This window comes from Diabrotica virgifera, chromosome 8 (assembly GCF_917563875.1).
Source record: "Diabrotica virgifera virgifera chromosome 8, PGI_DIABVI_V3a".
Lineage (NCBI taxonomy): Eukaryota > Metazoa > Arthropoda > Insecta > Coleoptera > Chrysomelidae > Diabrotica > Diabrotica virgifera.
The window spans coordinates 143,643,729-143,669,307 of NC_065450.1; the positions used below are offsets into that span (position 1 = coordinate 143,643,729).

General features: G+C 32.7%; 1 protein-coding gene across 1 annotated transcript in view; it reads right to left on the reverse strand.

Annotated features, from left to right (window-relative positions):
- Positions 1-574: 574 nt before the first annotated feature.
- LOC126890281 (uncharacterized) overlaps positions 575-25,579 on the reverse strand; it is a 31,559-nt gene continuing 6,554 nt past the window's right edge. Inside the window, exons 2-3 of the mRNA XM_050659139.1 lie at positions 13,903-14,177; positions 575-1,088 (exon numbers count right to left, since the gene is read on the reverse strand). Coding sequence (XP_050515096.1) covers positions 836-1,088; positions 13,903-14,177 — 528 coding nt within the window. The 3' untranslated portion in view covers positions 575-835. The remainder of the gene's footprint in view (positions 1,089-13,902; positions 14,178-25,579) is intronic.

The following is a 25,579-nucleotide window of genomic DNA, read 5'->3' on the forward strand; positions in this document are numbered from 1 at the left end:
ATGAAATAGGAGAGAAGTTATTGAAAAGACTAAGAAAGAATGGCTTAGCTCAGAAGAACAAATTAAATGGGCAGAGAGAAACTAAATCTCAAGTGAAGATTCGGACTAGCTTTTGTACACTAAGGGTTGGCTTTGAGATAGGAAAGAGATAGTTGATATAAAATTATAGGAACAAGAGGGGAAATGAAACTATATTAATACAAAAATTTATGCAACTAGAGAAGACCACTGGACATATAATGGTATGAAACGTACTTTAGATAGAGATATGGAGTTGCATAAAAGAACGGAACGGGGGCGCCACTCAAGATTAGCTTGAAAATGGGAGGGGATTAACGACAAGAGACAAGTTACATACAACAAATCCAAGATACAATAACCTGAACTACTTAAAAGATCACAATTTACCTTGTCTTGCTATATTTATAATATACTGCTTAGTAGGAACTAAAATAAAAGCAAAAGTATTAACAACTAACATATTATTTATTTGTATTAAACAATATCTATTAAACAATGTATATAAAAATACTATATAAGTATAAACACTTTCTCTACATCTATAAAGAAAAAAGTTGGAAACAGTAGGGGTGTTGAGATAGAAAAAGACCGAAAAGCCTCTAGCAAATAAAAAAAACACCACTACTGTGCTAAGCCAAAGGTATTAGTAAAAAGTATAGAGTCCGTGGGAATAGCAAAAGTCTTAATAATAGTGTTAGTAATTAACATCTAACTGTTTAACTGCTAGTGTTAAATATCATATTAAAAATATTATATTAAAGTGCAAATCTGCTCTAAAATTGTTTTATTTAGGTTTTTAGTAAATATTATGTTGTTAATTACGGTACTGAAAAAGTGGCACCAGGTTGTTTGTTCTTTTGTTTCTTCCTTTGAAATCTATATATATTTCAATAACTAAAATAACTAGACTTATAACCATTGCTATTAAGAGCATAATGAATAACGGATAGAAGCTTTCCAGACCAAGCGTAGCTAATGCTAATGATGAATGAGTGCACTCTGGTTTCTGAACTTGCCAAAAACGTTCTTGCTTGGAAAATACTCCATATTCTGTTAATCTCAACAAGCTAAAAACGAGACAAATTTTAATTATTTTATTCAAGAACATGTCATGTATTTAAAAGTGAGTAGGTACCTAACTAATTTTTTTTTAAGTTTTTGAGGTTTTTTTTCTTTATGATATAATATCGATGGGTTTTTGACAAAACATCGTAACCGACAAAAAAGCACATTTTACAGGAGACGACTTTTTCTTCTACCGACTTTTTGGTTGATATATAATTAAAATTTTGAAACTGTGATAAATTAGTATGTACATAAATTCATTTAAAAAAAAACTGTAATATAACATTCTTTTATTAAATTATGTAACATACGATACTTTGTCAAACCTTGTCTGTGTAAATTTTAATTGAAGCTTGTCGCTAAGATAAACATACCTTAGTCTCAATGTATCAATCTATAAATGAATCTTAACAGAAAAAATAATATTAATAATAAAAATCGACAAAGAAAAATAAAATTTAATACGTATATTAATCTGTGACACTGTACTAAATGATGTAATTTAAAAAAATCTCAAACCTTTAATTCAAATTATACGATGCCCCAAAAAATGTAATTTTTGAGAACTTCGTAGTTTTACAGAATAACTACCACCTTTAGAGGGAATTACTCAAGTTTGAACGGATATTACAATTTTGTAGGTGTTTTTTAAAGCTTAAGATGTAATCTTTAAAGTGCACTAAACTATTTTGCTTTAGACATGAAATAAACAACTTATTTTTGAGAAAATTAAGAATGATAAAAAATGTAATACAATAACCCAAAAATATCAGGTAAAAAACTGTTTGTACAAAGTCATCAAAACCTTTTTCTGTACAACCTACCTAAAATACATTTAATAACAAGCTTTTTTTGAGCTCTTATACAGTATGTCTGCGTAGTAACTTGGAACCTATTGATAACTTTTTATTATCAGTTTAAAAAAAACTATCAGATATTAAATTTTATTAATTTCATACGAGTTATGTCAGAAAATATGAATCTTGTTCAAGAGTAAAGTAGCTTTATCAATATCGAAAATTGTTAATAAAAAAAGTCGTTTGGAATTAAAAACTATGTTTCAATATTCGTTCTATATTGACTACCCTACATTTGTTTCAGGTTTCAGTGAACTTACTACAAGTTGATATATTTTTGTTGCAAATATAATATTTATAACATTTGCACATAACAAGAACAACTAAAAAACATAGGTTATGTCATTACCAAATTAGTAAATTAGACTTTAAATTCTATTAAAAAGACAATAAACCATAAAAACAAGTATTAAAAACTTACCGCATACATTGAATAAGAGGATTTATCAAAACTACCACTATTTTTGTTTTAAATTGTTCTAGCGAAATAAAAAATTAGCACTGACTGAGTTTTAGTCATTTAATCTTATCGTAAACGGCCAAACATGCAAACGTAACCGACAAGATTTATTATTACTATAATCTGTCAGTAAATACTACCTTGCCGTTTACGATACCAAAGGCACATAATGAGCTGGAAATGCGGTAGCTACGATAAAAATTAAATTCAATTTTAGACACTTACGATGTTATTATATGAAAAATAATTTTGAATTAGTTGTAAACTATCGTAAGGAACCATTTAAGATAAAAATCCCATTTTCGGAAAATTGATGCTTACGATGTTTTGTCAAAAACCTGTCTATATAACATAAACAAAGTCGTTCAACTTTGTCGACTTCAGTGGCAAAAATAAAAAAATTTCCCCCACTAACAAGGTTCAAAATTAAAGAAAAAAATTGTTGAAACATAAAAATATATTAGCTGACATGACACTTAAACCACAAACAGACAAATCAAATTCAACCCAATAAACACGCTAGTTAGGAAAATTAATAAGTCTGGATCCCGCGTATGAAAAAAAAGTTGATTAATAGCAAGCTGAAAATTTGTTAATAGCTTAAGGGTGTCTAGTCGGACAAACTTTGATATATGAGAACACTGGAACAGGGGCAGTTTTAATTGTGGAACAGGTTAAAAATTTGGAACGGTCAGATCACGAAAACGGCACATTTATTTTGTCCGACAGAACAGACTTAAACTCTCCGAACAGAGATTAAACTCTCATGCAAAAATCAGACTGCTATTTATCACCAAATGGGCGTTTTAATGAGTGGAACATGTAGAATATGTCAAAGGACAGGAATTATGACAGGTGATAAATAGCAGTCTGATTTTTGCATGAGAGTTTAATCTCTGTTCGGAGAGTTTAAGTCTGTTCTGTCGGACAAAATAAATGTGCCGTTTTCGTGGTCTGACCGTTCCAAATTTTTAACCTATTCCACAATTAAAACTGCCCCTGTTCCAGTGTTCCCATATATCAAAGTTTATCCGACTAGACACCCTTAAGCTATTAACAAATTTTCAGCTTGCTATTAATCAACTTTTTTTTCATACGCGGGATCCAGACCTATAAGGGAACTTAATGTATATAAGTTATTATTTATGTCTTTTATATAGTTTCGGTATATCTTTTTTATGTCTTTTTGCTGGTGTTTCATTGGAAGTTCTCCCCCCAATAGTCTAAGGGCCGATATTTCCAACCTCCCTTAAGCCAAAGCTTACTTTAAGCCTAAGCTTAAGCCTAGATGCCTGTATTTTCACTTCAATTTGAGGCTTAAGCATAGGCTTAAAGCAAATCATTTTAAGCTCGCGTGCGAGTTGGTTTAAGCCTTTGCTTAAAATTTGTTTTCTGTTTTTTGAGGTTATATATATTAATAATTCTAGAGTTATTTTGAAAATCAACTTTTGCGTATAAACGATAATAAATAATTATTTGCGTAATAAACGACCTTTATAAAGAATTAAAAGATTTAAAATGTTTTTTCCCAATAAACCTTAATACTTTAATATTTACAAATGATATGGAAATTCTTCATCTCATTTATAAACATGTTAAATTATGTAAATACAAGTTGTAAACTTAATATAATAGGCATAATTTGTTAATGTGGTTTGAAAAAATTAAAAAAAAAAATATATATATAAAAAAAAACACATAATAAAATAATAACAAAAAAAATAATAAATAACAAAAAAGAAAAAAAAAAAATAGAAACAAACATAAAAAAAAATAGAAACAAACATAAATAAAAAAAGAAAAAAAAATAGAAACAAACAAAAAAAAAGAAGTGTTTCGCACAAATTAAAATATATTTTATATTTAAAAAACAGTAAAATAATTAAAAAAAAAACAAAATAAAAAAAGCTACACAATGTACCAATGTATCTATAAAAATAATATTGTAGAATGTACTTATGTTTATAAGAAATTTATGACTATGAATCTGCAATCAATCACAAACAAGTCTGGCTAATTGGCTCTGTCAAAGCCATTTTTCAAAAAAAAAAAAAAAAAAAAAAAAAAAAAACTTTTGCGTAATAACGTTATTAGTGGATTGTTATTAACGATTATTAAAATAAAATTCTTACTCCATTTTGAAGGTGTAGGCACATGAAAATTATTTATTTCTACAATGCTTGATATATTTATTTTACAAAAGTAAACACATTCCAATTTGAGATTTTAATGAATATAAATCCAATAAACAAAATTACATAGACGGATCTATTGCTTATGCAGAATACCAATAAAAAATATAACCAGAGAAAATATATGTACACAATATAAATATACTAACAACACATTTACCATGTACACAAGTGAAGTAAAAATAAGACTGACACAGATAACAAGACAAAATTAAATGTCAAGAGTAGTGGTTTTTACCTCAGAACTAGTGATGAGCAAAACAAGAACAAGACCAAGACCAGGCTAGTCTTGGTCTTGGTCTTGTTCTTGCAAGCTTGGTCTTGCAGCTAAAAGGCAGTCTTGGTCTTGGTCTTGGTCTTGGTCTTGCACTAGCCGGTCTTGTTCTTGGTCTTGGTCTTGCTGCAAGAGTCTTGCTGGTCTTGCTTTTTTAGTAGTAATAATTTGAACCAAACAATTTCGAATAAAACGTACATTGAAATAAATAAAGATGTGAAGAATGAAACTATATTATTTGCTTTAAAATTTTAACAGAATGTAGAATGTAGTTTCAAACGGATACCAATTTTAACATTATACATTCACCTAATGACCTAATTATTTCTCTCTATATAAAGAGACTAGAGTATATTTTTATAATGGTAATGTTTATCAGTAGGAAAAACCTGCATTTACAACCCTTGTTGCAATTGCCGGCCTTCGGTTGTGTCACGTTGTGTTTTGCATGCTGTCGACACCTGCCGCCTGCCTTCAGACCACGTCTTGAGTCTGGATTATTGTTTATTGCCCCTGTATTTTAATAAAATGTTAAAGAAAAAGAGCTTCTTAAAGGTGCCACAAATGGTCGGGGACCTTCAATTCACGGATTTTACGAAAAGGGATAAACAGTTTATAGTTGTTAACAGATAATGATCTGCTCCTTTCACTCGAACATTGTAGTTTTTATCCTACGAGGGTCAAATTTAAGAACATAAATTAAATTTTTTTAAGAGAACACAAAAATCAAATATTTTTTACTCTATTTAATCATTATTTAATATAATTAACTTTTTTTATAAACTAACTAAAACATACTTTTTAGTAAATACGTTCATATTTACCACACCTATTTATAGACCTAATACTATAACATAATAACTACACCTAATGGGGAGTTATAAACGCTTAATTCTGTAATTTGTTATCTTGCAGTTCTTTAATTTTATTTAAACTACATTGCTCTCGTAACACGAGTTATTCGCACTTTTTATTTTCACATATTTTTGGATTGAATACCCATTATGACATTTAAAAAGTTGAAAATATTCGGATGTGGGTAGTAAAAACTAGAATTTAAAACACACTGAAATGATGCGCATGCATTTCAAGTGCGGCACATACTATTTGTAGTACTGGCCCTTTCTGGGGAAAATCTAGATTCTTCCAAATAGTTTTCAACTATGAAATCAGTAAACTTCTTTACGCGTTTGTCATGCGGGATTTTCACAAATAATTCAACTTCCAACTTTCATTGATTGTAAAAAAATAATCCAAAAAATGGTTTTAAAAATTTCCCAGTATCGGAATTTTTGTCATTATATTCAGAAACTGAACCTAAGCTTTGGATTTTGCGATACCAAGCTTGACACATTACAATCGACAACCAGTTATTTTTTATTCAGGCCACAATGCTGTCACAGCATTGTGAATCCCTTTTCAAAATTTATTATGATATTTTTTGTATTAATTTTAAATTTAACGACCTACATTTTTCCTCGATTATGCGAAAAGAATTGAAATAAGTGTCAGTATACATATTTATTAGACAAAAAAGCGAAAACTACTGGTACATAAAAACCGTTTTTAATTGCATTTCTTTTTAAATGGATTACCCTATTTATAATTACATTTTTTTGTCTCACAAGTAATTTCAATTGTCCTTGAACTGTCGCCGTTTGAAAACTTGCCTTCTGGACACTTTGAACGTTGAGAAAATGCAAACCGTTTGACTTAATCAAAACGACTTAAAAATATAACCAAAATATTATGTATTTTAAAAATTCGATATTGTTTAAGGTTTCTTACAATGTCAGTATATATTATTGAACTAAAAAATAAAGTTAAATAATAAAAACCAATTTTTCTCAAAAAAGTGCAAGAGTCTTGCAGGTTGGTCTTGTTCTTGCGTGGTCTTGCAAGGTTCGGTCTTGGTCTTGGTCTTGTTCTTGCAAGCTTGGTCTTGGTCTTGGTCTTGCAACCAAAAGGCGGTCTTGGTCTTGGTCTTGGTCTTGGTCTTGCTGCAAGACCAAGACCAAGACCGCAAGACCAAGACCAGTCTCGCTCATCACTACTCAGAACAGTTAGATCTGGCATTTTGACGTATTCAGGGGTACCAAACCAATTAAGTTGACAGTTGAGGACGAGTTTAGTTAAGGAAATGATGGAAATACGGCACTCGGCTTAATCTTCTTCTTAACTTTTGACAGAGGTTAGCTAAGCAAAAGCTTAAGTAGCTGTTGAAATACCGGCCCTTAGAGCTGGGAGCGGATTTTGTGCGTCATAAGTAATGTGGAAAAACTATACGGGGATATGTTGAATTAGTTGTGTACAGGACTTTCCCCAACGGCCCGAAACCAGAGTGGAGACGAGGGTAGTTATAAGGGGTCAAAGTCGCTGTTTTTATTATTTTTTTTGTGATGCTCACGATCGAGTTAGTGCACCAAAATTTGGGAATAAGTAGACCATAACATAACTAAGTAAAATCCGTAAAGCCGGAAACCAGAGTGGGGGACGAGGGTAGTTATAAGGGGTCAAAATAGCGGTTTTTATTTTTTTTGTGACGCTCATGATCGAGTTAGTGCACCAAAATATGGGAATAAGTAGGTCATGATGTAACTTAGTAAAATCACCAGGGGTGGAAAGCTGCGTGGCCGACAAAGGGGTGGGGCAGGGGTGAATATAAAAAATATAAGGGGTTTTTTTGCGACATTCGTGATTGAGATAGTGCACCAAAATTTGGGAATAAATAGACCATGACATAACTAAGTAAAATCCCCAGAGGCGGAAACCAGAGTGGGGGACGAGGGTAGTTATAAGGGGTAAAAGTCGCGGTTTTTATTTTTTTTTGTGACGCTCATGATGGACATAGTGCACCAAAATTTTGGAGTAAGTAGGTCGTGACGTAACTAAGTAAAATATCCAGGGTCGGATATTGCGGGTATTGGCGGGTGAGTATAAAAATATAAGGGTTTTTTTTTCGTTCGGGATTGAGATAGTGCACCAATGTTTGGGACTAAGTAGATCATGACATTACTAAGTAAAATTTCCATGGGCGGAACGCTGCGTGGGGGACAAATGTTGTGCTGCGTCACAAAAAATAATACAAACTGCGACTTTGATCCTTTAAAACTACCCTCATCCCCAACTCTGGTTTCCGCTTCTGAAGATTTTGCTTAGTTACGTCATGATCTACTTACTCCCAAATTTTGGTTCACTATCTCGATCACGAACGTCGCAAAAACCCCTTATATTTTTTCTATTCTCCCCTACGCCCACCCCTTTGGCGCCCACTCAGCACTCCACCCCTGAAGATTTTACTTAGTTACGTCATGACCTACTTATTCCCAAATTTTGGTGCACTATCTCGATCATCAGCGTCACAAAAAAAATAATAAAACCGCGACTTTGACCCCTTATAACTACCCTCATCCCTCACTCTCGTTTCCGGCGCTGGGGATTTTACTTAGTTATGTCATTTTTATTTATTATTAAACACCAATAAGATGATTAAGAACATTACAATCAGATCAAATAATGTGATCAATGAGCAACTTATTTCTAACCTAAATTACTACCAAAAAACATAAGACTAAGGACAAACTCGATAGTACCCCTTAGGTTCTGTTAATATATTGCACAAATGTTAACTTGTACCATCACTTGCACCGTGCACTATTTTTCACTTACCTAACTAACTCGAAGGGTTTCTTCCTCTTGAGTCTTCTAGCTAGATCCGTGTTGTCGAGGAGCTGGATGGCCTCAACATTGACGTGTTGAAGAAGTCGTTGTTCGTGACTCTTGGCAAATTTTTCTATGGTCTTGTTAACAGTATCCATGTCTAGGTCCCTATGGAGATCACTGTTCCTATAGTACCATGGAGCGTTGACAATGCTCCTTAGCACTTTGTTTTGGAATCGTTGAATGATAATTAAATTTGTATTACTAGCGCAGCCCCATAGGTGGATGCCATATATCCATGTAGGATTTATAATCTGTTTATACAAAAGTATTTTATTGTAAATCTAGAGAGTGGATTGTCTTCCCAATAGCCAATACATTTTTTTATACTTCATGTTAAGCTGTTCTCGTTTGTTTTTAACATGGGCCCTCCAGAGTAGCCTAGCGTCTAGTGTAATACCCAAATACTTTGCGGTATCGGCATATGGTGGTACCTGAGTATTATTTACGTTAACAGGAATGTATTGATTTTTCTGGTTTGTAATTTATATGCACTGACTTCATTTCGTTTAATTTAATTGGCCAGCGTTTAGTCCACTTGTTAAGTCTGTTAACAGATATTTGTAGTTTTCTTGCTGCTTCTAATAAGAAAAAACCCCTTATATTTTTTCTATTTACCCCTACCCCCACCCCTTGGGTGCCCACGCAGCGTTCCACCCCTGAAGATTTTACTTAGTTACGTCATGACCTACTTATTCCCAAATTTTGGTGCATTATCTCAATCATGAGCACCAAAAAAAAAATAATAAATACCGCGACTTTGACCCCTTATAACTACCCTCACCCCCACTCTGGTTTCCGGCTCTGGGGATTTTACTTAGTTATGTCATGGTCTACTTATTCCCAATTTTTGGTGCATCTCAATTACAAACGTCGCAAAAAACCCCTTATATTTTTTATATTCACCATTACCCCCACCCCTGTATCGGCCACGCAGCGTTCTACCCCTGGAGATTTTACTTAGTTACGTCATGACATACTTATTCCCAAATTTTGGTGCCCTATCTCGACGATGAGCGTCACAAAAAAAAATAATAAAAACAGCGACTTTGACCCCTTATAACTACCCTCGTCCCCCACTCTGGTTTCCGGCCGTTGGTGAAGGTCATGTACACAACTAATTCAACATATTCTCGTATAGTTTTTCCATATTACTTATCACGCACAAAATCCGCTTCTATCTCTCCGACTATAAGGCAAATTTCCCCTCCCAAGGCAAATGTCTAGATCTGACACTGGTCGAATTCGACTAATAGGCAAAAATTTTGATCGTGTGTGATGTGTGGACCGTGCGTCCAGCTAATAGGTCTGGATCCCGCGTATGAAAAAAAAGTTGATTAATAGCAAGCTGAAAATTTGTTAATAGCTTAAGGGTGTCTAGTCGGATAAACTTTGATATATGGGAACACTGGAACAGGGGCAGTTTTAATTGTGGAACAGGTTAAAAATTTGGAAGGGTCAGACCACGAAAACGGCACATTTATTTTGTCCGACAGATTAGACTTAAACTCTCCGAACAGAGATTAAACTCTTATGCAAAAATCAGACTGCTATTTTTTATCACCTGTCATAATTCCTGTCATTTGACATATTCTCATTAAAACGCCCATTTGGTGATAAATAGCACTCCGATTTTTGCATGAGGGTTTAATCTCTGTTCGGAGAGTTTAAGTCTATTCTGTCGGACAAAATAAATGTGCCGTTTTCGTGGTCTGGGCGTTCCAAATTTTTAACCTGTTCCACAATTAAAACTGCCCCTGTTCCAGTGTTCCCACATATCAAAGTTTATCCGACTAGACACCCTTAAGCTATTAACAAATTTTCAGCTTGCTGTTAATCAACTTTTTTTCATACGCGGGATCCAGACCTATAAATCGTACAATTTGACCACAGACAGATTGGTGTGTCTGCTGCAGTACTTATGAAATTGATATTGAACGGCACCGCAATATCGTGCGTGGACGGCTTTATGTTCTTAAGGTAAAATGTGTATTAATGGTTTTTAAGTAAGGGAAAATATTATTTACTGTTCCTACTAAGATATGCTTGTCACGGGTAATAAGGCTCCGCACAAAACTAAATACAGTAAAGCGTATAGTGTCAACGGCCACCTGTACTAGCAGCCAGTTTCAAAATTTCCCGGACCGATTATACGTAAATTCGATTATACAGTATGTCCCTGTAAGTTGGAGCCATATGAAAAACCTTTTAATTATTAATTTTACGAAAAAAAGTTCATAAAAAGTTCTACATGGTCTAAAACCTAGAATTCAACCATTAGATATCAAATTTTATGAATTTTATACGAGATAATATGTCAAGAAATATGAATTTTGCTCAAAAGTAAAGTGGTTTATTTTTCACAATATTGAAAATTGTTTTTATGAAAGGTTGTTTGGAAGTAAGAACTATATTCTAATATCCAATTACATCCTCTAATTGAAAGAAAATGTTTTAAAATTTTTCTTAAGCAGTGGAAAGTAGCAGAGATTATATTGTTACCAAAACCAGGAAAAGACCCCAAAGAACTGAACTCATATAGGCCCATTAGTCTCTTACCTATATTATCTAAGCTATTTGAAAAAAATTTTCTACGTCGATTAAAACCAATAATAGTAGAAACAAGATTAATTCCAAAACACCAATTTGGTTTTCGTAGCAAACATGGAAAAATGAAAAAAACACATCGTATAGTAAAACAAATCAGTAATGATCTAGAAAACAAGAGGCACTGTAGTGCAGCTTTTCTAGATATCAGCCAAGATCAGATCGCTTTTCACTAGTGAAACAACAAGATGTTCTCTCAGAACTATCTAAAATAGAATCCGGTATCCCACAAGGTAGTGGACTCGGTTCCTTATTATACATACCTGTTACTTACTGCTGACCTACCTACAACTAGATTGACAACATTCGCAGATGACACAGGTATTATCGCATCTCACACAGACCCCAAAGAGCTTCGCATAACTTACAAGCCCACTTAAATAAAATAGAAAAATGGTTAAAAGAAATTAAACTAAAAGCTAATGAAGCAAAATTGACCCACGTTACATTTACCATGTGAAGAGAGAGCTGTCCACCAGTATAAAGGAACAGCAAACAATTAGTACAAGTAGATATAACCAAATACCTGGGCATACATATCTGGGCTAGTGTACATCGGCACTAGTTACTTGAAACAGGGTTAAAGATGTAAATGGCGCCGGAACTGTCCGAAAGGATCTCCCCGGCAAAAATGCCATACGATATTATTATTATTATCTCAATTTTCGATATTGTGAAAAATAAAGGTATTTTATTTATTCTTAAGCGAAATTCATATTTTTTGACATATGTACAGTTACGGTCATTGAATAGTTTACAGGCTTACGTACCTAGGAGACGCTTTTTTAAATTTTTACCTCGTTTAAACGCACCTTTTACGCCAAAGTGACGTTGCCAGTGGTGTACCTAGCTAGAATAGGTTGATTAAAATTAAAAAATCTAAATATTTTAAAAAATTTAACAACATGGAAAGTATAGAAAGAAGTTTTTTGAATAAAATGGATTATGGTTAAATAACGAAAATACAGAAGGCTGGTTTTAAAATATGCATTTTATTTTAAATCTATTTTATATTAAATAATGATAAACAATGTTAAATAATAAAAAAATAATTCAAAAATTCATTAAAAAATTCAACTGGTCTCCTCTTGTGATCCTCACTCAAAAAAGGTTTCCTTGCAGCTGCACAATTTAGCAGTCCACTTGCTTTAATTCTTCTACGTGCAGTGCGAATACTGCCTGGAAACGCTGTCTCTTCTCTTGCTTTTTGAGCTGTGACAAAAGGAGATTCTCTCAAATAATCTACTAACATCTCATCCTGTTGATCTGTGGAGATCTTCTGCCCTCTTTAACTGCCCAACCGTGCTATAGAGTGAAAATTATCCCATCTTTGTTTGATCTTCCATAAGCACATACGGCTCACGTTCAAATCAGCAGCAACTTGCCTTAGTGACCAACCTTCTTCGAGTTTGGCAATTGCTCTTGCTTTTTGCACATAATTCAAATGTATTATAACCATTTTGGAGAAGTTTGATATACGCTGTGAGCTCGTACGTAGAGGGGATATTTATAAATTCGCGAGCGCCAGTAGTGGCAAGTCTGTAAACGTTTACCGGAAATTTGACATAAATTTCAAAGTGATTAATTTCAAATTAAAATTAAAAACAGTAATTATAAAAAATATTAGTTGGTCAAAGCTGTGGTATATATTTTTACCTTAAATATACTTACGTTTTAAATACTGAATTTACGTTTTTTAATGTTCCGTAATATGTAATTATAAATTAATCTATTAATCTTAGCGCCATCTACACGATAACTGGGAAAGTATCCGAAGTAACAAATTAATATTTCATCAATAGAACTTCAAAATGATTAGCAAAATCTTAAAAAAATCTATTACAATTTAATTACTTTTTAGCGTTGTAAATATTAAGCGATAACAATTAAATAATAAATTTAAAAATTACCGGTGAAAGTTGAATTAGTAATCCGCCAGAAGCGACACCAGCGAAGCTCAGAGCGTATACATTTATTTTATTTTTGAGCACTCGCGAAAGTTTTGACAAGCATTGACTTTTTGAAATTTTTTGACTTTGACATTTGTCAAATCCGTACGACACTGCAATTTTACAGTATTACAATATAAAAAGTAAGGTGTAAACTATTCAGTGATCGTAACTGTACCTCCTACAAAATTAATATAAGGTTTTAGACTTTTAGACCATGCAAAACGTTTTGTAAATAATAATTTTTTATTCGTAAAATTAATAATAACACAGTTATCATAATTGAAATACCTAACTGAAAATAATGTTGATTATCCATAATTTAACAAAAATTTTCAATTTTTTTTTCAATCAAGATGTAATTGCATATTAGAATATAGTCCTTAATTCCAAACAACTTTTCATAATAACACTTTTCAATATTGTGAAAAATAAAGCTACTAAAGCTCTTGAGCGAAATTCATATTTTTTGACATACCGCGTATATTCATCAAATTTTACGAGTATATCTGACGGCTTAATCTTAGGTTTTAGATATTACACCATTCAGAACTTTTTATGAAGAACAACTTTTTTTTGTAAAATTAATAACAAAAAAGTTTTCCATATGGTTCCAACTTACAGGGACGTACTGTATATGACCTGGTATTTACGGCCACCTTTATAATATGTACGCGGCCAAATAATCTCAAATTTTTATTATTCTAATTATTGTAGCTTAGCATATTATATTATTTATCTAAGAAAATCTACGTACCAGGTATCAAACATATCCTTGAATGGAGAATTCTTTTGTAAGGCTAAATGTGCAGGTCTATTTTTATACATGCGTACTTCCTTCAACTCACATATTATTTGCTCAGAAAAAGTTTTGATAGCTATATCATACGCAACAGACGTCTCAGTGTGAAAAGCATAACCTCCTTTTTTGACTAGCAGAAGACCATCATATGCACGTAGAAAATTAGATGAGTTTCCTTTTCCAAGAATTTTTGTTAGATATAACTTCCTTGTGACTTTATCAGTGGTAAACTAAAATAGTATATTAAAGTATAAGTGCATGTTGAGGTCTTTAAAACACGCGCGAAAACATGAGCGCGACGGTGCAGTTGTAGTGCTTGATATACAGCAAGTGTTTTAAAGATCAGTTATCCACAAATACTTTACGCTATTTTTTAGATTGATACACTTTAAAACCATGTATTATTACTACAAAAGATTGAAATAAGAAATAATATAAAATGGTTGAATTTATGATGTACAAAATTAGAAAAATTGTAAAATACAAAAGTTATTCGATTTTTAAATTATGATTTTTTGACATATATATTGTACTAGTGACGTCATCCATGTGGGCGTGATGACGTAATTGACTATATTTTAAAAGGGAATAGGGGTCGAGTGCTAGCTCATTTGAAAAGTTATTCAATTCCCTATTTAGTAATATAAACATTAAGATGATTAATTATACAGGGTGTCCAAAAAATTTTTTTTTAATTAAATTAATTGACTCAAAAAGAAGAATTTCTGTAATGTATTTAATTTAAAATACATTTTACTGCTGTTAGAAAACAGAAATAAAAGTTTATTGTACAAATAAACATTGATTTTTGCTTAAATTCAATGTTCAAACTGTCAGGAGGCAGATGGGTGGCAGCTTGAACATTGAATTTAAGTGAAAAGTAAAGCTAATTTGTTCAATAACCATTTATTTCTGTGTCTGACAGCAGTAGAATGTATTTTGAATTAAATAAATTACATACATTCTTCTTTTTGTGTCAACTAATTTAATTAAAAAATTTTTTGGACACCCTTTATAGTTAATCATGTAAGTGTTTATATTACTGAATAGGGAATTGAATAACCATTCAAATGAGCTAGCACTCGACCCCTATTCCCATTTAAAAACATAGTCGATTACGTCATCACGCCCAAATGGATGACGTCACTAGTACGATATATATGTCAAAAAATCATAATTTAAGGATCGAATAACTTTTTTATTTTACACATTTTTTTTTAATTCTGTAAATAAAGCCGTTTGCAGGGGAGTCAAAATATAGTGAATAACCCTGTACATCAGTAGTTCATAGAAATATACAGGGCTCAGGAAAAGAAATTACCAAGAAATGTTATGGCATATATTTCAGCATCCGGCAGATTACTACCAACACTAATTATTTTTCAAGGAGCCAACTTCCGGTTTAGCTGAAAGGGGTAACATGACATACCAAACACTTTGTAATCATGCTCGGAAAAAGCGTGGATGACTACGAATATTTTCCAGTAGTGGTTTATAAAATTTTGTGCAATAGTGCCCCAAAGAACATAAATGATTTATTATGGATGGTCATATTACACATTTAGACAAAAGGACAATTAAATGCAATCGCAGAAAATATAACTTTACTAAAACTTCCAGCACACACCACGGACCTTTTGCAACTTTTGGACAAATGCTGCTGTGGACCACTAAAGCTCCGTTGGAATGAAAAATTAATTAACCGACAACGTGAAATTCAGAGAAAGTTAAAATAAAGTAGAAAATAAATAAGGAAACAATCATTTCTTCCTTCTCTAGAACTGGTATGGAGTCTTTCCCTGTTATAGAACAAAGTACCCCAGAGACCGTTTGGATCATGAGAAACTGAATAGGTACTATAGTGCAGAAAGTACAGTCTACCAACTAGAAATTTCTGAGGAACAAAATTTTTCCAGCAGTTCCTCAATTGCACAAATATTACTGCGTCAGAATCTACATCCAGTGTTTCTCCAGCCGTTCACAGCAGAAGTAATGGTAGAGTCGACAATAATAAAATTCCTATTTCTTTCGAGTCACTTTTACTTGCGAAGGTTAAAAGAACGATACCAAATCCGCAAAAAATACGCACAATAGATTGTGGAGAATGAAATGGATCCCAGTCAAGATCCCAGACGACTACATACTCGTACAATTTTACTAGAACAAGAAGATTGTATATTACGTTGCTCATGTTGAATAGGTAGATAATGGTTCCTATGTAGTAACTTATCTTCAGCGCAAGGGCAATTCATTGATATATCTTTCCAATCCAAAAACGTACGAGGTCGATCCAATAGATCCTGTAGTAATGAAGCTTCCTAATCCGACTTCATATGGTAAGCCAGAACGCATGAAGAAATCACTAATATGGAGTCCAGTCTTGAACATGGTAACACAAACTGTGTTTACATTTCAGTCTCAAAAAATCATCTTTTTCATAGTAATTTATATCCAAATAAACTTGAAAATAAGCAAAAAGTAATAGTATATAGTGCAGTTACCTTATACTGAATAAGAGAGTGAGTTATTATTATCTTCTTTATTCAAAACATTACATACCATACCGTTAGTAATGTTAAGTGACGGCCGAAAGGCCAGTTATCAGAACCAGTTCTGGTTCTACAATTGGTTCATAATTACTAATTAGTTTAACAAATGATACCAGATCCAACCTAACAAATTTGTCAACAATCATGACTGACGATCAACAACCTCAAAACATCATATTCCGCTGTGCTTAACAACATTTCAATTCAATTCCCTTCAAAGCACCAAGCAATTTTATCTAATGCGCTACCTGATACTAAAAGAGAAGAGTACACAACAGCACTTGGTGAAGTTGTTCGTCCACGGAGTATTTTATTTTCATCAAGACTATCAAATAACAGAATATGTATTTATCTCTCCAGCGCATCCTTGGTGGAAAATGTATGTCCGGTCCAGCAGAAATAACAATTAAAGGCGAATATCTAAAAGCACGAAAATTGATAACTCCGAACGAAAGAATGTTACGATCAAATGTTTGCCCTTTTATTCCACATATTCTAATAGAGAATGAGTTAACCAGATTAGGTCTTAAAATAATGTCACCTTTAACCTTCTTTAGAATCGGTAGTCAACCAGAATTTTAACACGTCCTCAGTTTTAGAAGACAAACTTATATTTAATCTGTCACACAAGATTAATTGTTATTACTGGTTGCATATTGTTAAAAAATGAGTTCTGCAACATTGATTGATAACATTGATTACATTTACTACAGTTCTAACATTGATAGTAAAGCAGAATCGCGATGAATACCACAAAAATCGGAAGACGCTTATTAAAAAGAATACGACAAGACATTAAATAAATGGAAGAGCAAAAGGTAACAGATACAGATGAACAAGTTTTACTTACTTAACTTCAAAAAATGGCGGAACAGTACAAGTATTTAAATAGGTACAGTGTTTATATAGGTATAAAATATGAATAATATTTTATTCATATATTATTTATTTGACGTTACAAGGTATGTACCTACTCCTGTCAGGTCAGATTAATATTTAAAACTGTTGATATTGCCATGATAACTTTAAAACACGCGCGTTTTTAAAAGTTGAATTTAAACATGCTGAGGCGTACTTTAAATAAGCCAAATGGGGTAGGTACAATAAAAAAAAAGAATTTTAAAATCTTCTAATAAATGTTTCATATTAAAATTGTAAATGCATAATTAATGTGATTACAACGGGCAACTAAAAATACCCCTAATGTTTTGTACCAAAAGTTGTATTTACTGATTATTTCTACTTTTTAGACTGAATCCAAAAATGATAATATTTTTTTTTATCACGTATGGTTTTCTTGTGGCAGTCCAATACAAATAACATACCTTTTTACTTATATACAGCTACACTCATATACGTTTACTACATTAAAATGTGGTTGTGAATGATTTTCTTGAGTGTTGAACTTCCGGCACATCTCTTTTAAATGTCCAGCAGTAATCTCTCCTATGACGCTACAGCCCAAGTCGGGATCTGGCCTACCCCTGCATCCGAACCCAAGTATCTCCAGTAGTAATCAGCCAATATTTTTGGACTCCTTTTTCCTTGATATCGTTTTTCCATACTTCGTAAATATACTTAGAAATCCAGGAAAAAAATTGTTTTTCCTGTCGTTGGCTGTATACCATCAATCACAAAAATTGGAAAAATTCTTTGGAAAATTAGGTAAATCGATTCAAGATAATACAAAAACCAGAAAATAAAAAACACATACAGAGATTATTATTAACAATAATGTATTTGTCTAAATACATAAAAAACTTTTCAGAGTTAAACCGCACCCCTTAGGGAATTAATTTAAAAAATGTAGAATCGCATTGGTTATTAAAGCATGGTGAATAGTTTAGTAAAATTAAGGAAATAATTTCAAAAGCCCTAGTTTCAACCTTCGTACCGTTAACACGTATCGAATACGAGCTAAATAGTTGTTAAAAAGTAATTAGCAGAAAATTTATCGTTCATTAAGTAGATATAAATAAAAGTTTATTTATATACAAGTGAAGTTTTTGTGAAAGTAGTAAATACAAGTAAGTGATATACGGAATATTAACTACTTTTCACGTAATTATTTGAAACAATAACTATTTTTATTGTACTTTAATATACAATTGTATATACTAGGAACACTTTAAACATATTTTCAATTTTATTGCGGTCTATACTAACAAGAACTGGAGTCGGTTACCAATAGGGGAACAGGGCCGCACTCACTCTTGCGGGTAATACCTGTTCTTCTAAAATGATCTCGACCGAAGCAAGCATGGATCAACAATCTCAATACAACATAAATTTACCGAAAAGCTACTTACAGGTGACAAATCAATTCAAATTCCCTTTAAGAGACCAGGCACTAGTCTTCAGTGCAATCGAAAATACTCCACTTCATGACTACCTAATCCCTCTTGGTAACATTATTCAACCTAAAAACATCATTTTCGCCTCCCGCCTTTCCAACAACCGGGTTTGCATGTACCTCGCGAATAAAAATATCCTAGATCAGTTTTTAGATAACTATGGCCAAATCACTATCCGAGGAGAACTTTTAAAGGCTGACGACTCATAACACCAGCTGAACGAATTGTCATGTCAAATGTATCCCCGACCATCCCACACCATGTTCTTGAAAAAGAACTGCTAAAAATCGGTTTACATCTTGTATCTCCCATAACATTTTTAAAAATCGGCGCAAATCTTCCCGAGTACAGCCATATTCTAAGCTTTCGACGGCAAGTATATGTTAGGCCTCACAATTTAACCATCCCAAGCGCCATAACAATAACATTCGAAAACACAAACCAAACAATATTCTTTTCTCAAGATGGAAACGTCTGTTTCAAATGCAAAAAACCGGGACATATGGCAGCAACCTGTACCGAACCTACAAATATATCTACGACGCAACAAACTCCACTAAGCTCTACAGCTTCAAATACTACAACTGCAGCTGATTCGGCTGCACAAACAACAACAGCATCGATTTCTACGCCAACCCTTACCAGTACGACTAACCAACCTGAAACGTCGTAATCTAATCAAGCTCCAACTACATCATCACATCAAAGTACCTTTTCAGAACATACTGAGTCAAAATTACCAAACGTAAATACAGAAGTAACTGAAAACAAAGACACTCATTTAAAACGCTCTATCAGTGAAGTCGCCTCTCTAGAAACCGACAATACACTTCAAGAAAACCCATTTACAGTACCAAAATCTACAGCGTCTCGAAAGAAGACAAAGACATCTAAACTTGAAGAAACGCATTCGAATGTATCCATTTTCTCCATGATACATCCTGCCAAAACCTTCATTGATAATCACGAACCACCATTTCCGCTGAACAGTGATCAATTAGTCTTCCTCCTAGAAAACATAGCTGGCTTATCGAACCCCATAATCCCAATCAATGACTTCACTTCTGATTTTAGAGGTCTAAGTGACATGCTAAAGGAAATCCGTCCCTACTTAAAAGAAAGGTCGATAAAAACAATGCTGACTAACTTGAATAAAAAAAAGAATGTGTGTGTACTTTGTACGCACGTAAGAAGTTATACTTCTATTATATGATTATAAACGAAATTAATATACTTTTTATTTATATTTTATTTAAATATTAAATTAATTTATACTTACTACTTCTCAAAATTTTTTATTAAAACAGTGCCAAAAAACACATTAAAAATGCCACAAATGATTTCTGAACATTAATTGTCGGAAAAATTTTTTACTAAATACGTATTTTCTGAAAATAAAATTATATAATAAATAAACTTACAGTCATAAAATGTATTAAAAAAATAAAAAAAATAAAAGTTTCTATTGGGATTCGAACCAACTTACCACGCGGCTGGTATTTGCGTTGTATTGGGATTCACCCGCATTAAAACTTCGCCACAGAGACAGCTTGTCATTATGTGCGAAGATCGTCTAACTAAACAGATTAACCTTTTGACATTTTTAACTTATGTAAATCAAATTATTTTGATTTTGAATTGAAATGATTTAGAATTGAAAAAATACAACAAAACATAGAGTAAGAAGACAATATATTAGGTGAATATTAAGGTGTAAAATAAAAGTATTACATACTACTTATGTATTTTGGTAGGTTCAAGGTAGGTATCGGAGCCCGTATAACGACTAATAAATTTCGCAATCACTTGCGTCGTGCAAAGTGGCTATGTTCAAATATCACAACAAAATTTGATCAACTATTTATAAAACACTTACCAGTGAAAGATTCTTTAGCTTTGAATAAGCGAGATCTGCGGCACTCATACTAGGCACAGTTTGATGAGCTTTCACATTGGCATGCAACAATCATCTCTTCTATGTAAAAATAAGTCCAAAAATATAATATGAAAACTATTTAAAAAGGCAGTATAACCATTAACTAACTTTTTGTTTGTTGTTTCTCTTCCTACAAATTTTAAAACGCAACAAGCATACATTATAACCAAACCATGCACAGTCCCACAGCTGTGCCACAGCTGCCATATTGGATAATTTTTGTCATGTCATTTGAACATCCAATCAGAACAAAGTTATAATGCGCATGCGCCCGGTCGCTAGGTTTTCCCATATAAAATTTCACCGTCATTACGCCCGTAAAGAAGTATAACTTCAAAAATACTTGCTCACCTTGGAGAGATCGGCTCCGGTATAGAAAGTGATACATCACAGTCATCATAGATCAGCAGCTGGTTTCTATCCATTGTTTCTCACCGACTCGCTCAGCTCTCTTCTCGCAATCCAGCATCTGTATCCTGAAAGTCCTTTAGAGAAACTAATAAAAGTTGAGCTACAAATTGCCAAAGAGAACAACACAACTCCGAAATTTATATGGATCCCATCACATATAGGGATTATCGGCAATGAAGAGGCAGACAGAAGTTCTCGTAATGCAGCAACAAGTGCGATGTCCGAATTAGTGCGCGAGTGTGTATCTAAAGACCTCAAAACGTTTTTTAAACAAAAAGTGATCGGTCAGTGGCAACGCGAATGGTTTCTATCGCAATCTAAACTAAACTCGGTAAAACCAGATACACTACAGTGGAAAACAAGTACTAGTTCGAAGTTTATTCAAACGGTTCTAACGCGCCTACGTATAGGGCACACCAAGATTACACACTCATATTTACTCTCGGCCAGTGAACGTTCCATGTGTGACCTATGTGCTATGCCTCTTACCGTCACCCATCTGTTAATTGAGTGTCCAAAATATCAACGTGAACGTTCAACGAACAATCTACCAAACACTCTACCAGCTTTATCAGGAGAAAACTGTCCAGTAAAAAACTTATTCAACTATCTAATTTCTATCAATATTTTGTATCAAATCTAGTTATTTTTTTTACTTGTTAAAAATCATTGTTAACCTTTGTTTATCAAGTAATGCCGCTAATAACCTGTTGGTGGATGCGGTAATTTTCTTTAATAAAAAAAAATTCAAAAGCCCAGTATTAAAACATTTTGATATAAATGAAAAGTATTTAATATCAATTGACTGCACAAAAGACTCAATAGGAGCTGTACTTTTACAAAAAGGTCAAACAGTAGCTACAATATCAAAGGCTTTAAATTTAACACAGCAAAACTATGTATGCACAAATTGAGAAAGAATTTCTTGGAGAAACTGACCACAAACCATTGATATCCATAGTAAAGGAACCATGTTTGAGAATGCGCCACCACGACTTCAAAAATTTTTATTTAAATGGCAGAGGTATTCTTATAATCTGATGTATAAAAAAGGAAACCCACGATATAGGACGAAGAATACTAAATGTAGTATCTGAAACACTACGAGAAATTACTAACGATGAACTGCCTTAAAACAGATGAAAAATGGAAAACTACCTGGAAACGAAGGAATAACAAAGGAGAAAATTACAGCTGGAGGTCAAACTATTTTGGAGTCAGTTAAAATCTTATTGAACAAGTATCTTTTTGAGGGTGCTATTCCAACCTCTTGGCAAATGCGCAGGTACTTTTACTACACAAGAAAGGAGACAAACATAAACTTAAAAATTACAGACCAATAAGCCTGTTACCACATCCGTACAAGCTGCTTTCCATAATAATTACCAACAGACTATCAAATAAATTCACCAGTTACCAGATTCCGCAAAGGTTATATGTAGTACTATGAACACCAACAGACAATAAGGACACTTATCGAAAAGTGTAACGAATACAATGAACCTCTCTATTTGGCATTTATGGATTTCAATAAGGCATTCGATTCCATAGAACTCTTTATTAGCATCAGAACTAAATGAATCCTTTTCAGGGTGCTCTAAACTTGGTCGATTAATTCGATTTTTATGAGCAAAGCAAAGAAATAATCCGGAAGTTAGATCTACTATTTTTAAGTTAAAAAGGTTACACGATCTAAGAGAACAGATACCTATAAAAGGAACTAGGAGAACATGCTGCCATTGTGCAAAAACATTAAGATATTTTTGCACAGGATGTTACGTAGCATTATGTCTTGAGTGTTGAAAACTAAGTTTCTCAGCTTGATACCATAGCCTATAACATTGGTATTTTAAAGATAATATAGATCTTAAGCGAAGCGGAGGAAGGTCCCAAATAAGATGGGTAGATGATATCAAGAAGCACGTGGGCTCTAGGTGGATGACTGTAGCGACAGACAGAGAAGAATGTAAAAGGATTGCGGAGGCCTACGTCCAAAGATGGTCCGAAGAAAGCTAGTTAGATAGAGATAGATAGATTTTAAGTCGTTTGTTTTTCTTTCGATTCTTACCTTATAGTTTAGTTGCCAAAGCTTCTTTATTTCATATTTTTGGTACATTCAATCTGTATTATACAGTGCGCTGGAATAAGTGTCCCCCCCCCATATTAACTTATTTATTTTTAGCACATAAGCAGAACGCTCGAACATCAATGTTTCGAACTTTACGCTATCCCTCTTCAGGGGACAAGTATAACTTTGATTTTTTTAAATACCAAAGTACATCTCCTCATTTAAGAGCCGTTGAAATTATGATTACAAAAATGTATAATACTTTAATCCTGTTTGACAGCGTAGGCGCCAAAATTTCGGTCGAATTTTTTCTAAATGCAATAATTTTTTCGAATCCTGAAAAAACTAATAAATATTTTTGAAAAATTTAAAGGCAAAATGAAATAATACATTATTTTCGATGGTCGAAAGTCCCTGAGAACTCCTATATTGTTTATTTTAATAAGTCACAGGGGTGAAAAAAAGAGAAAATTTAGTCTGATTTTAATTTAAAATATATCATTCAAAAGAAACTTTTTGTTTATTCGTAGGGACTGTCAGCCCTCGGTAACAAAGTAATCTATCATTCTGAGTTTAAATTTTTCAAAAATACTTACTTATTAGTTTTTTCAGGATTCGAAAAAAAATTAATGCATTTAAAAAGAAGGTTTAAAGTATTATACAATTTTGTAATCAGTATTCAATAGCTTTTAAATGAGGTGTCACATGATGTACCTTCCCGTTTCAAAAAATCAAAGTTATGCCTGTCACCTGAAGAGGGATCGCGAAAAGTTCGAAACGTTGGTGCTATAATATACTTTGATTATTTTAAAAATCGACCTGTCCGAGCGTTTTGATAATGTACAAAAAATAAATAAGGTAATAAGGGGGGTAACACTTATTCCAGCGCACTTAAATGGTATAAATAGGTATATACCACCAAACTTTTACAACTTATTTCTGGGAAACCTTAGTGGTAGTTACATATAATATGTAACTCCACAAAACTAAAAAAGCTATCACCAAGATGATGCTATTATTACTAATTTTTGTTAAACTACATATTATCACCCAAAATTCACTTACTGTAAAATACAATATTTGAAAGTCACTTCTATTTTGCGCATTAACCCAAGCAACCAAATAACGTTCACAAAACGTTGAAAATACGTCATAATTATCACCAAACGACGTCAGTTTATCACGTTTTTCCGACGTCGAAAATCACGTGAATATGTCCCACCATAATTCACGTCATGTTTACCACATTTTAAATACGTGATATGAAAAACGTAGTTTTTACGTCCATTTTGCGTCGTTTTTAAATTTATTTTTCATTTTATGGATTTAGAAATACACAATAATTGAATGGGTCCGCCACATGGTTTGTTTTTGAGAAGTCAAAGAAAAAGTTTATACATTTTAAAGGTGAGTAATACAGTTTGTATTTTGTATTTAAAACTGTATTACGTATTACTAACCCTTAAAATGTATAAACTCACCATTATCACAATATTAACTTTTTCTTTGACTTCTCAAAAACAAACCTTGTGGCGCTTACAACGTTATTCGGCAGACCCATTCAATTATTCTTATGGGCATTGTTAGTCTTGCAATTTTTCCATTTAAGTAAAACGAAATGGAAGGCTCGTTAAAATGCATAGAATTACAATATCCTCAATGCAACATATATAACATACCTAGAATTTCCACTTTTTATATTATAAGTATTTACTGTGTCAAAAGTGAAACAACATATAAACTAATAAATCATTTATTAACAAATTAAACATATAAGTCACAATTTAATAACAAACTTAAGTTTAAACCATTTAAGTAATATAATTTATGTAATTATTATAATTATACTACACACTTTAAAGGTACGATTCCGACAACGACTGCAGACGGCAGTTACAGTTGTCACCATGACAGACGTCATTATTTTGCACTATTAATTTGCATAATTATTAGCAACTGACGTTCTGCCGGACAGCAGTTGCAGTTAGATGTCGGAATCAGTCTCATTGAGATACATAGTGCAAAGTAGTAACGTCCATAACGCCGAGAACTGCAACTGATGTTTGCAGTTGCCGTCTGCAGTCGTTGTCGGAATCGTACCTTTAGTCAGAAATGTATACATACAAATAAGACCCAATATATTGAATTTCAATGAAACTATCTGCTTTATATTTATAAATTTTAAGGAAGACGATTAAATGGTAAAAAATAGGACAAAACTATAATAGTCTGTATTCTCACATATATTTCCATACCCTTTTAATCCTCAAATTGACTTCAAATAATTAATTACAAATTTTTGCATACAAAAAGA